General features: G+C 58.4%; 1 protein-coding gene across 7 annotated transcripts in view; it reads right to left on the bottom strand.

Annotated features, from left to right (window-relative positions):
• The window catches only part of NFIC (nuclear factor I C), a 62,968-nt gene that overhangs the window by 35,058 nt on the left and 15,388 nt on the right, over window positions 1-12,522 (bottom strand). For all 7 annotated transcript variants that reach the window (XM_031436900.2, XM_031436905.2, XM_031436904.2 and 4 more), the window contains exon 2: window positions 11,751-12,282. In XM_031436900.2, coding sequence (XP_031292760.1) covers window positions 11,751-12,282 — 532 coding nt within the window. The remainder of the gene's footprint in view (window positions 1-11,750; window positions 12,283-12,522) is intronic.

Below are 12,522 nucleotides of genomic sequence, written 5' to 3'. Positions count from 1 at the left end.
CATGCCGGGGGACACCCTCCCACCCAAGCCTCCTGAATTATTGCTGCTGATCACTGAACTGGTAGCTACTGTGTGCTGGTGCTCCCAGAACCTACTGAGCAGTTACAATCACTCCCATTTCACAGACCAGAAACTGAGGCTCAGGGTGGTGCAGGTGCCGGCCCAGGCTCACCTGAGCAGGACGGGAATAAAAAACAGAACAGTGCAGCCGTGCAGGTGGAACAGCGTACCTGGGGCTGGGCACCTGGCAGTCACTTGCACAGCCTGCCCAGAGCTCCCAGGGCACCAGAGCGCTACCCTAGCTTGCTGGCAAACAGCATCCTGACTCCAGGAGAAGCCCTGGACGTGTCTGGGGGCCCTGCCCTCACCTGCCCCTCCTTTCCCTGCACCTGCTTCTGCCTGGCCAGCCCCCACCATGCTCTCCTGAATCAGTGTAGTGGCCTCAGCCCAGGGCTCTCAACTCCGCCCCACCCCCTCAGCCTGTCCTCCGTGCAGTGGCCAGAGGGCACCCATGAGCACCTGAGTCAGGCCCCGCCCTCCTCTGCCCACAGCCCTCCAGGGCTCTCACCTCCCTCAGGTAAAAGCCCACGTCCTCCCTGAGGCCCACGAGGCCCTGTACAACCTGCCTCGTCCCCTCCCTGCCTTCCCCAATCCCTCTCCCCCTCACTCCCTCTGCCCCAGCCACACAGGCCTCCTGGCAGTTCCTCCAACAAGCCAGGCACAGTCCTGCCCCAGGGCCTTTGCACAGGCTGCACCCTCTGCCTAGGTTGCCCTGCCCCCAGTTCTTCATACAGCTGGTTCTGCTTCACACCTCAGGTCTCAGCTCTCATGTCAAGTCCTCAAGACAGACCCTCCCCAAATAGCCCATCACTCTATTCCTTGCCTTCCTTTATTTTCCCCAACAGCCCTTATCATGAACTTGTTTTTGTCCGCTTCCCCCACAAGACTGTGAGCCCCATGAAGCCTGGATTTTTGTCTGTCTTGTTCACAGTAGTGTCCCCAGGACCTACAACAGTGCTTGGCACACAGTAAGCACTTAATAAATATTCATGGGCTGCCAAGCAGTTGCACTGGCTGAGCGCTAAGTGTTGTTCATGCTCGATACTGTCCTAACCCTTTGCGTGTCTTAACTCACTTCCCCCTCAGCCACCCCACGAGGCAAGCACGTTTCACAGATGGGGAAACCGAGTCCCAGAGAGGGTCACCATTTGCCTGAGGTCACACAGTCAGCTGGTGGCAGGGCCAGCACCCCCATTACGCCCCAGTGCCTTCCTTTACTGGCACCCCGCCTTTCCCAGATGGGGAAACTGGGGCTCAGGGAGACATGGGGCTAGCAGAGGGTCAAAAGTGAGGTGGGCACTGTGCCCAGTGCGGGTAACCCACGGTCCCTGGGGAAGAACAGAGTGACGATAAACAACATCAACAGCAGTAATAATAATGATGCCAATGGTGATGCTGATGAGTGCAGAGTCGGCCAGAGTTTATAAGTCTCCCCTCCGCGGGTTGGCACAGGCCCCTGGAGGTGACACTCGGGGGACACCAGCCCCTTTAAGAGCCTCCCCCTCCCCAGCTGGGCGCTGGCCCGGCCTCCCCTTATGTAAGCAGGCCAGCTGCCCTTGCATAACCTGGTTACATAAGGAAGCAGGGAACAGGCTTGTCCATCCGGCAGCAACCTGTCCCAGGCTGTCTGCGGGGCCGGCCCTGGGCACAGGAGCACTAAGGCCAGCCAGAGTGGCCACCGGGTGCAGCCTGGTTCGAGGCCCTCTAGATTGGCTCCCATCTGGGCGATGCCCGGGACTCCCAGCCACAGCATTCTCTGGGCAGGAAAAGTGAAAGGCTTCTTGTCTGGAAGTGGACAGGGACCGTTCCCATTGCTCTGAAGGGAAACTGAGGCCCAGAGAGGGCAAGTGAGCAGTCAGCAGCTTCACAGAGCCGAGCAGAGGGGTGGAGAGGGCAGAGCTGGGTGAAATCTGGACTACGTGGTCTCAGCCATAGCCTTACCTCTCAGCTCCTCTGTAAAACGAGGCTGTGAACAGGACCTTTCTCAGCATGGCCTGGTATGCACCTGGCGCTCAATAAATGCAACCTTACTTAAACTCTGAAACCCTTTTAATTCTATTAGCTGACCCGCCTTGTTCTACATTTGAGAAACAGAGGCATGCCAAGGCAGCAGGTGCTACAAAACTGCACAATGGGCATGAAAGAGTGCCAGCTGTGTACCAAATCCTGGCTGGAGACTATTCCATCTGCCCAGCGCCCACCTCCTCGCCCCACCCCGGGGTGGACACAAGGAGCTCCAGATATAAACCGGAAGCAGAGGCTGAGCGATCAAACCCAAGCCCCACCACACACACACTGGCTTCCCCAGCCCCAGGGCCACTGTCTGACCACATGGGTTGAGGGTGTCCTGGTACGGTGCTCCGCCACCCCTAATGCGTGCACTTCAGTACCCCCATTCTTGGGAAGTTGGTGGGTGGAGCTTGGGAGCAAGGCAGCCTCTCTCCTTCCCCTTCTCTCTGGGCACTGGCCCTTTAAGGCAGCAGGCTGTCAGGGCTTGTCCCGGGGTGACCCCAAGGGGCGGGTGTGGTCAGGAACAAGGGGCCCATTCAGCTGCTGCTGCCACCTCCGCCTCCGGGCAGCCCACGGGCAGGCCTGAGGTGGTGAGGGGAGGAGACTGGCCAAGACCTGGAGAGACTGGGGCTGGAGAGACAAAGAGATGTAGACAGAGACCCAGGGACCGAGACTGAAAGGGAGACACGTGACCTTGGCTGCATCTCGCCCCTCCTGGCTCCCCCAGGTAGAGAGTTTGAAGCTAGTCTTCCCCGGAGCCAGGCCGCAGCCCCCAAAGGTGCTCCTTGATCCAGCTGAGCCTGGTGCCTGATCACTAGCACCAAAATCTTCCAGGCCCAAAGGAAGGATCCTGGAACATTCTGGGTTTGAATCCTGCTCTACCTCTTAGGTGTGCATTCTCGGCTCAGTGGTTTAACCTCTCTGGGCCTCAATTTTCCCATGTGTTAAATGCAGTTCATGATAATTCCTGCCTTTGTGGGATTAAGGTGAAGTGAAACGGTGCTAATAATTTCTGATATTTACTGAGGATTTAACTTACTAAGTCCTCAGTCTGCCTGCGGTTCCCCCAAACGCACACCAAGCCCCAAACACACAGACAACCCCAGCCTCCTGCCAGATGTCACAGTCACCAACGACAGCCACTGCCTTCCACCGAGGGCCTACTAAGTGCCCTGTCCCCACAACAGCCCCACAACAGCCTCTGGGAACACAGCCAGGGTCCTGTGTCCCCACACCCAGTAAACCACACACACTGACTGGGGATTACGTGAACTTTTCATTCTTACTCCCGGGCCCACCTGGTCTCAGGTTCTCACAGTTACGTACCCCCAACAAACTGCTCCTGAACGCCTTACCCCACCACGGGGCCCCCGTCCGTCTGCTGTCCCCAGACAGGCAGCCCCAGCCTTAGCCAGGCTGGAAGGAGTCTCAGAGAAATGAAAGTCCACCTCCTTCCCCCTCTGCAGGCATCTTTTCTGGAACATTCTGCTCAGTCACCCAGAGTCTGAGGACAGGCTTACTAGACTGAACTTTTTGAACATTCTGGATCCCTGATTCAGAGAATACTAGAACCTGCTCTAGAACTCAGCTGGAGAAAATTCTAGATTCTGCCCCTGGGTGGGCAAAAACCCAACACGTGGCATTCCGGAAACTGCTGTCAATGGTCAGGGATACACTTCAGGGTTTCTTGGCTATTGATGAAGCCAATACTTGACTGGATAACTGATGATTGAGTTGGGAGTATTAGAATCGGCCCTCACATTCTTGAGAACCCCACTATCTGAGGTCCGCTCCCAGACGCTGTAAAAACTTGCCTCACAGAATGCTAGAACCCAGCGCAGGGAAATTCGGAGCTTGTCCACAGGTAAGCAAAAGCCCAAAGTAAAAAGTCCTGGGCCTTGCTTCTAGACACTCAGGACCCCAACCCGGGAAACTCTGGATCCATAGCCCCGCTTGGGCAATTTAAGATCTGCCTTGGAATTCTCTAGAACTCAGATCCTCTAGAGCTGATACGGTGGCCATTGGCCACGTGTGGCACGGAGCGCCTGAAATGTGGCTGGTCCAAACTGTGACGCGACTGTGGAATGCACATTGACTCTCCAAGACGCGGGACAAAAAAAGAATGTGCAACATCTCAGTGACTTTTTCATACTGATTATGTGTTGAATGACAATATTTTGGATGTCCTGGGTCACAAAGAATAGGTTGTTACAATGAAATTCCCCTGGATGTTTACACTTTTAAGTGGGGCACCAGAAAAGTATTAGGTTATCTGTGTGGGGCATGTTGTGTTTCTTCTGGGCTGGGCTGCTCTGAACCCACCAGGGAGGCTTCTAGAGCCATCGGAGGGGCAGGAGCCCAGCTCTGGAGAGTCTAGAATCAGGCCTTGAGACTTCCAGAACTTGTTCCCTAGAGGGTCCAGAGGCCACCCCAGCTCTGGCATTCTAGAACCCCCCTCCAGCCTTGAAACCCCTTTCCCACGTGCGAATCATTTACCCAGGTAGCAGGGCCCCCCCTTTCCCTGTCCTGACACCCATCCTAGTCAGCCTGGAACAGAAGGTGGGACAGAATGCACCAGAGAAAGGGTCTTTACTGGGCCCCCCTGGGCAATGCCTGCCCCTCTCTAGGCCTTAGTTTCCTGATCAGGACAAGATGTCCAGTGTTCCCATGTGCCCCCTCCTCATCCCTCACCAGCTCTGGCCATCTGTGACTTCCTGCCCACACCCAGCTGGAGGGAGAGGGGCCGGCCTGGCAGCTGTCTAGGCAGGGGGGGGCGGGGGGGGGCAGAGATGTCCCTAGCTGCCCTCGGCCTCCCCTTGGCTCCCCAGGCACAGGGCCAGGGTGGCAACTGCAGTCCCGCCACGCCAGGGTGGCCGCCACAGGTGCATCGCGAGGCCTCCCACTCCTGCGGGTTCCGCAGAGGCCGGCCCTGCCCGCGTGGACCCGGGCACCTCTCGGGTCCTCGGGGACCTCCTGGGCCCGCCTTGCAGACGTGCACATGGGCACCTGTGCAGGGACGTCTGCGGGTGTGGGGGGCGACTCACGAAAGAACTCCCACATATTTGTGAGCTTTTGCATCACATGCTAAGAGGTCTCTTTCTCATAGATACTGTCTGAACTTCCATGGCTGGACAGCCCCGTGCTCACTTTGGAGATGAAGAAACAGAAGCCCAGATGAGCACTGCCTTGTCCAAGGCTGCCCAGCTGGCCACAGGGCAGCGCTGGGACTAGAACCCCGATCATAATGGTGGTGATAATAACAACTATTATTACATTACTAGCACTGATAATTATTTTTACTATTTATTGTTGCATTATAATAGAGAATGTATTATTACTTATTGTTATTAACAACAAATAATTTTTAAAATTCTGGTAAGATATCAATAACACAAAATTTACCATTTTAACCATTTTTGATTCCCATGGGTCTGCTTTTTTGGCTTTTGTTTTAGCGGAGGTGCTGGGGACCGAACCCAGCACCTGGCGCATGCTAAGCACGAGCTCTAACACTGAGCTGCACCCCCCCCCAACCATCTGAACCGTTTCTAAGTGCACAGTTCGGTGGCATTAAGCACATTCATATTTTTGTGCAATCATCTCCACCATCATCTCCAGAACTTTCTCATCTTCCCAAACTGAAGCTCCCCCTGAAACACTCACTCCCCAGCCCCGGCCCCACCACCTACTTTCTGTCTCTATGAATCTGACGCCTCTAGGGACCTCGGATGAGACAGTATTCATCCTTCTGTGTGTGGCTTCTCTCACTGAGCATCATGTCCTCAACGTTCATCCACGTTGTAGCGGGAGCCAGAATCTCCTTCCTTTTTAAGGCACCAGATCAAGTCTGAGCGCTTACTGTGTACTAAGGTCTTTGATGCATTAACTCACTTAACCCTAAAAAACCCCGGGGAGGTGGGCACCATCTGGATCAGGCCCATTTACGAGGGAAGGGCACCTGGGCCCAGGGCAGTGACATCACCTGCCAAAGGTGGAACAGCTCACGAGCGGTGGGATTTGAACCTGGGCTGTCGGGCTACAGGTCGTGCCCCAGCCTCTTCCCGACACTGGGCTCCCGTGGGCTGCGTTAACAGTACGCTCACCTGCTGGTCCCTCTCTGCCACTAACCATGAACCCAGAGGCCTCCCGCCGCCACTATAAATACATCGTCAGCTGGCGTCTGGACCTCACACCCGGGCAGCAACCTTCCCCACACAGACAGAAGGCTGGTACACCTGGCTGCCCAGCCCTGGGGGAGTCCAGGCTGCCAGAAGCCCCTCACTCCTCCGCCGCCCAGACATCTGGACAGGTGACACCGCCCGGTTTCCAGTGGGGGCCTGTCCTGGGTCACAGGTGTCCCTGCTGGCCCACAGGCATGCTGAAGTTCTTCCCCTTTGCCTCTTGGGGCTGGGGAGAGGATCTGGGAAGGGACAGAGCATTTATTGAGCGCCTCTTGTATGCTATTCAGGGATCACTGACTCCAACTGTCAACGCAGCAGACACCGTTCTTATCCTTGCCACTTTACAGATGGCAAAACTCAGGCTCAGAAATGGAAACACACCTTGCACAGCCTGGAACAAGTGTGGACACAAATGGTGCCCATTACCCAAACGAACAGGTGCCCTCACACGCCCTCCCATCCATGTCCACCCTCTGTCTCCCCAGCACAGCACCCAGTGGTTCTCTCTGTGGCCCACAAAGCCTGACCTTCTTGGCCTCAGCTCTCCCCCAAACCCAGAACAGAGAGGGGAATGCTTTGCCTTAAGGCACACAGCAAGCCAGGGGCAGAGCTGAGGTTGAGCGAGGCTCCCTCGCTCCGGGCTGAGGCCCTTCCTCTTGCCATCCGAGCCCAGGGTGCGCTTGATGGGGACCGTGGCCCCACGTCTGGCTCGGCAGGCACTGCAGGATGAGGGTTTGCAAATACTCATTCGTTTGTTCACTCTGTATTCTGGGCCTGATCCTTTCATGATGTGGACATCTGGGAGGGTGTGGGTTCCATCTGATAGCCTCAAAAGTGGTTTTGAGTTCTTTTCCTTTAGTGGTTTCAAGGACTCAGGATCTGTGGGTTCTAATTCTGCCCCACCTCTTAGGAGCTGTGTGACCTTGGGCAAGTGGCTGAGTGTCTCTGGGCCTGTGACCTCACTTGAAACATAGAAGGCAACAGTCCCTCCCTCCCAGGGTGGTGGAGAGAATTAAACCGACGTGAGCCGGGCTCAGCACCAGGCACACGATGTGCGTCTGCTATTACTATTGTCTCTGATGTTAGGGTCGCTTCCCAGGCCTACCCAGGAGGGGATGGAGACCCCTCCCAGTTCCTTCTGCCCCCTCCCTGGGCACCCTGGGCAGCCCCTCGGGCAGCTGCAAGCTTCCCGAGCCGGCCTCTGCCCACAGTGCCTTTCCGGGAGGTTGGCACAGAACAAGGCGGGAACAGGAGGCGGGAACGCGAGGCCAGCCCACGGCAGCGTCAGCAGCTGGGCACCATCTGGGCTGGCGGCTCGGGGCGGGCTGGCAGCTGCCGGAGCGGGCGGGCCTGGCAGCCCCTCCCCCGCCGCCCCTGGCACAGTGCCCGCCCGCGCCTCAGGTTTCTCAGGCTGCCAGAGGGGGTGGGGAGGCCTGGCTGGGCTTCGGGGCTGGGCAGGCGGCTTCCCTCTCTGGGCCCTGCTTCCTCCAGGCTCCTTCCCAAATGCAAACAGGACAAGGAGGGCCGGGGTCCCCTACTCCTGGCCCCCCCATCACCCTCACTGGGAAGCCACGCCGCAGGCCCTCCCGCCCCCTCCAACACCCCCAGCGGCCTTCACCTCTGCTCCCTACACGTGGAGCCATTCCAGCCCCAGGGCCTTTGCACTGGCTGTGCCTCCCCCTGCCTGGCACACTCTCACTCAAAACCCTCTGTGGCTCCCTCACTTCCTTCAGGCCTTGTCTCAAGTCATTTCAGACAGGCCCTCCCAGTACAGAGTGCCCTCCTGCTGCCTCTTTCCACACCCCTCACTGTCATTAGGTTTTTATTAATTTAACAGAACTGCCAGCTCCACCACCACTCCTCTCTACCCCCAGCAAAGTGTACGGATTTCGTGGGCAGCCCCAATGTCCCAAGGTGGAACTTATGCCACTCCCTCATCACGGTCCCCCAGCTGTCCCTTAGGCAGCCCAGAGGCACTCACTGAGTCCACCCTGGAATCAGGCCCCTGTGTCCACAATGGTGCCAGATGGATGCCTGGGGCAGCCAAGTTTGGCCCCAGGAGGTACCCTGGGCTCTGACCAGCCTAGGGTCCCTAACGCTAAAAGGACCTTCTCATGCCTTGTCCCCACCTCTCCGTCTTCCAAAATAAACCAGAGGATAGAGGCCTAGGACTCCCCTTTGGGGTGTGGCCCCCTCAGTCCACCTGACACCCTCTGGGAGAGATGTGGAGGCTGTGCGGGAGGGGAGCCAGGCCTTGTCTCTTTGTCCAAGGACAGAGAATGCATGTATGGTCTTGTGGGTTTCTCTGTGTCTCTCGATGTCTCTGGGACCTTCTGTCTCTCCATGTCTCTCTCGCTGTCATTCTGTGGGCTCCAAGGTCCCATTTCTGACCCTGGAAATGGTACCTCCTTTCAGTCATATCAGCTGCCCGTCCCAACATTCACTCTGTGACTCCCGCCCCCAGAGGCCAACCGAGGCCTGCCTCTCCCACTCCCACCAATCCCACAGCCTCCCAGCAGGGCTGATGTGAGTGGACACTGCACTCCGGCCTTGGCCTGGACTCCTTCCAGCCCTGGGACCCACGAGGGGAGACGAGGGAGGAGGTGGCCAGCTCTCTCTGCAGTCAGACCACTGTCTGGCTGATAAGCAGACAGAACGCTGGTCAGATGAGGACAGGGTATCCTTGGATGGAAGTTGGGGACGTGAGGCTCAGTAAGGGGCTCCCAGAGGGTGGCCTCAGCCCAGGAACCCTGGATAAGGCCTTGGTGGGTGGGATCCTAGAACACAGCCTGGACGTGGCCATGCCACATGGACTGGACACCCACCTTGTACACTGCGTTTTACCTCCATCCCCTTCTGCCACCAAGCGTGGAAGGCTAGCAGGGGTGTCAGCAAAAGAAGCTGCCTATGTGCAAATCCTACCTCTGCCCTCTCTTAGCTGTGTGACCTTGGGCAGGGCAGCTACCTTCTTTGGGTTTCTGTTTCCTCATCTGTAAAATGGGTACAACAATGATTCCTGCCTCGCAGGGTTGCTGCAAGAATGGAAAACTGCTGAGCCCTCAGAAAAAAATGGAAGAAATAGAGAAAGTGAAGCAAGGAGTTGAGGTTTTGAAGCATAAGTAGAAGTTTTCTGTATGGGACAGGCACTCCAGGCAGAGGGAACAGCATGGACACAGGCTTTGCGGTAGGAAATCGTAACCCTAATGAGAATGATAATGTTAATAATAACAGTCCACAGAGCTCTAGCCCCATGCTTGGTACCTGTCTTCATGATTCCATGGGGTAATTTGTTGAACTTGTACTGTGAGAACCCAACATTCCTATCAGGTAGCTATTTTTGAGCATCCCATTTTAAAGACAAGGAAAGCAGACACAGAGAGATTAAGCGACTTGTTTTGGAACACCCAGCGGACAGGCGGGTGGCTGGGCTGGAGCTGAGTTCCAGGCCCAGACCTCACACCAGACCCTCGCTCCCAGCCAGCTGAAGCTGGGTCAGCTGGGGCCGGTTTGCGCAGAGATCCCCTGGGATGATGGAGCCGGCTGGAAGCAGGGGACGGTACAGCCTTGACCTTCCCGGGGCCCTCACGCGAGGAGGCTCACCAGACTGGCCAGCAAAGGCCTGGCAGTCGGACGTGAAGGTGTCTGGGGAGGCCTGGAGGCCTGGCCTGCCTGCTGAGCGGAGGGGGGAGGGGGCCGCTGGGGGAGGGGAGGCGCCCGAGATTGTGCTGACACCGGCAGAAAACTCGCTTCAAAATTTTATCAGCTCAGCGTGGAGGAGGTGGGGGCAGGGCCAGGCGCAGAGGATGGATGTGGTGGGAGAGACCTGGACCTGCATGGCAATGAGCCCTGCGGCCCCCAAGGCCGCCCCTGCCCCCCCACCCCACGCCCACAGCACAGTCACCTTATCCACCCCTCTGCCTCTGGCCCCACTGCGTTTGGTGCTAATTGGGGGTCAGGGTGGGCGCAGTTGGGGTCAAGGTCAAGGAATCAAGGTCAAGACTGGGAAACTCAGTCCCCGCTCTCCCTCCCGCACACCACGCAGACCAGGAGACCTCACGTAATCCTCCCGTCATCACTAGGAATTGGCACGGTTGTTACCCCCACTGTACAGAGGAGGAAACTGAGGCACAGGACAAGGATGTGTCCACAGTCACACAGCCAGTAAACGGCGGGGCTGCGCTCAGAACTGGGGTGGTTCGGCCCTTGAGTCCCCCCTCTTCTCACCACCCCTCCACCAGGCTTCCTCCATCATTTCTGGTTAATGTGGGGTCTATGGGGGCTGGGACAGGGGTTGCAACCCCCGTGCAGCCACCTGACACACTCAGCAGCCCTGGGTGGGTGCAGGCTCACGCCCATGTGTGTACCAGACTCAGCGTGGAGAGGCGCGGCGGGGCCTGTGACGTGTGCCTGTTAGGTCCTCCAGGCGCACCCAGTACCACATGAAGACAGTCACAGCCGACACCCGTCACACGGCAGGCCAGGGCTCAACACGCCGCACACACGACCTCAGCCAGTCTCCTGAGGCCTGATCAAGGCAGGGGCTCCGACACCTCCACTGACCACACAACCAGAGAGCAGCAGAGCGACGCACCCACTGCCCCCCAAGCCAGGCCCTGCCCTGGGCCACCGGGGCTGCTGACATTCAGGGCTGGGCCGCCCAGCAGTCCCCACATCTCTGCCCAGGCTCTGATCACTTGGGATATCCTCATGCTCATCACTGCCCAGTCATCCTGCAGAGCTCAGCTCAGTGGAGCCTCCTCCTCCAGGAAGCTGCCATGGAATTCCCCATCCTCAGGAACCCACTGGTCTCCATGTGGGCCATGTGACCACAGAGCCAGCAAACACCCAGCTGGAAGAACACACAGAGTGGGGGACACTGATGACCAGAGAGGGTGGTAACCTAGCCGAAGTCACACACAGAGCCCCAGCTTTCCACTTGGCACAAACATGGGACCTGTTGGGTCTCTGGGGGAGGTCTGAGAGCAAGTCGGCCAGCCTTCACAGTGCACAACCCCAACACTCTTCCAGCTTTCCCCAGAGGGATACTGTCCCTCTCCCATGGGTCACGCGCCTATCCACACCCCTGTTCCCAAGAGACCCTCTGGGACTGGGTCTCATAACCTGAGACCTGCCTGCCAGCCCCCTCAGACATCAAGGTCAGAGCTGGCCCCTACCTCCAGACCCCCAGGACGCCCCTGCCACATCCTCCCCCCAAGACTCTCTTTGGACTGACTGGATCTCTTTCCCTTAGACCCTCCCGCGGCATGCGCCTGCCCCCTCGGACCTCCGTGTAGGCCCACTGCCCCCCTGGACCTGCACCTGCACCTGCCTCCCCCCTCGGTAGACCTTCTCCCTCCTCGGACCTCTCCCGGGTCGGCCTCCCTCCTCGGACTGCGTGCGCCTGCCTCCGCCCTCAGACCCGCGGGGCCCGCCCTGCCCATCTACACCGGGAGGGCGCCTCCCCCCTCCGCCTGCAGACCTGCGGCCGCGCGCCCTCACCTCGCTCGCGCACGAAGTAGGCCAGGTAGAGGTCGAGCTCCTTGACCGCCACGCCGATGTGGTGTGGCTGCACGCAGAGCACCGGGTGGCCGCACTGCGCCGCCTTGACCAGGCGCTCCCCGTCGGTGCTCTCCAGCGGGATGCCCTTGAAAAGGATGACCATGACCAGGTCCAGCCGCCACACCTTGTCGGCCTGGCGCAGGCAGTCGATGCGGCGCATCTTGCCCTTCTGGTCGGGGTTGGAGAGCACGCAGCCCGGCGCCTTCTTGCCAGTGATGGCCAGCACGAAGTCCTCGCGGCACTCGGGCCGGATGTCCTTGCGCAGCTTGGCCAGCAGCCGCGACGCCCACTTCTGCTTGACCTCGGCCTTCTCGCCCAGCAGCTCGTCCTTCACCGCGCGCTCCTCGTCCTTCGACATCCGCTTCTCGTGCTTCTTGAAGTACTTGCGCTTCCGCGCCTGCAGGTTGAACCAGGTGTAGGCGAAGGCGCGGACGTGAGGCAGCAGCGCCTCGATGAACGGGTGGAACTCATCCTGTGGAGAGGGGGAGAGGCCAGAGGTCAGGTAGCGCTGCGGCCCCGTGAACCTACTGCCCGGCCAGGAAGACTGAGGTGGGAGGGGCCCCAGGCAGAGCCACTAGAGGGAGGGCAGGGCAGAGGTATCCAGGCGGCCACTGCAGATCCCTCTACCTCCTGGGGACAACTGAAGACCAGAGGGGACCCAGCAGAAGTTCACTGGGTCTGAAAACAACCCATTTCACAGATGGGGAAACTG

Source organism: Camelus dromedarius, chromosome 27 (genome assembly GCF_036321535.1).
Source record: "Camelus dromedarius isolate mCamDro1 chromosome 27, mCamDro1.pat, whole genome shotgun sequence".
Taxonomy (NCBI): Eukaryota; Metazoa; Chordata; class Mammalia; order Artiodactyla; family Camelidae; genus Camelus; species Camelus dromedarius.
This window is presented reverse-complemented; position numbering and strand designations above follow the sequence as displayed.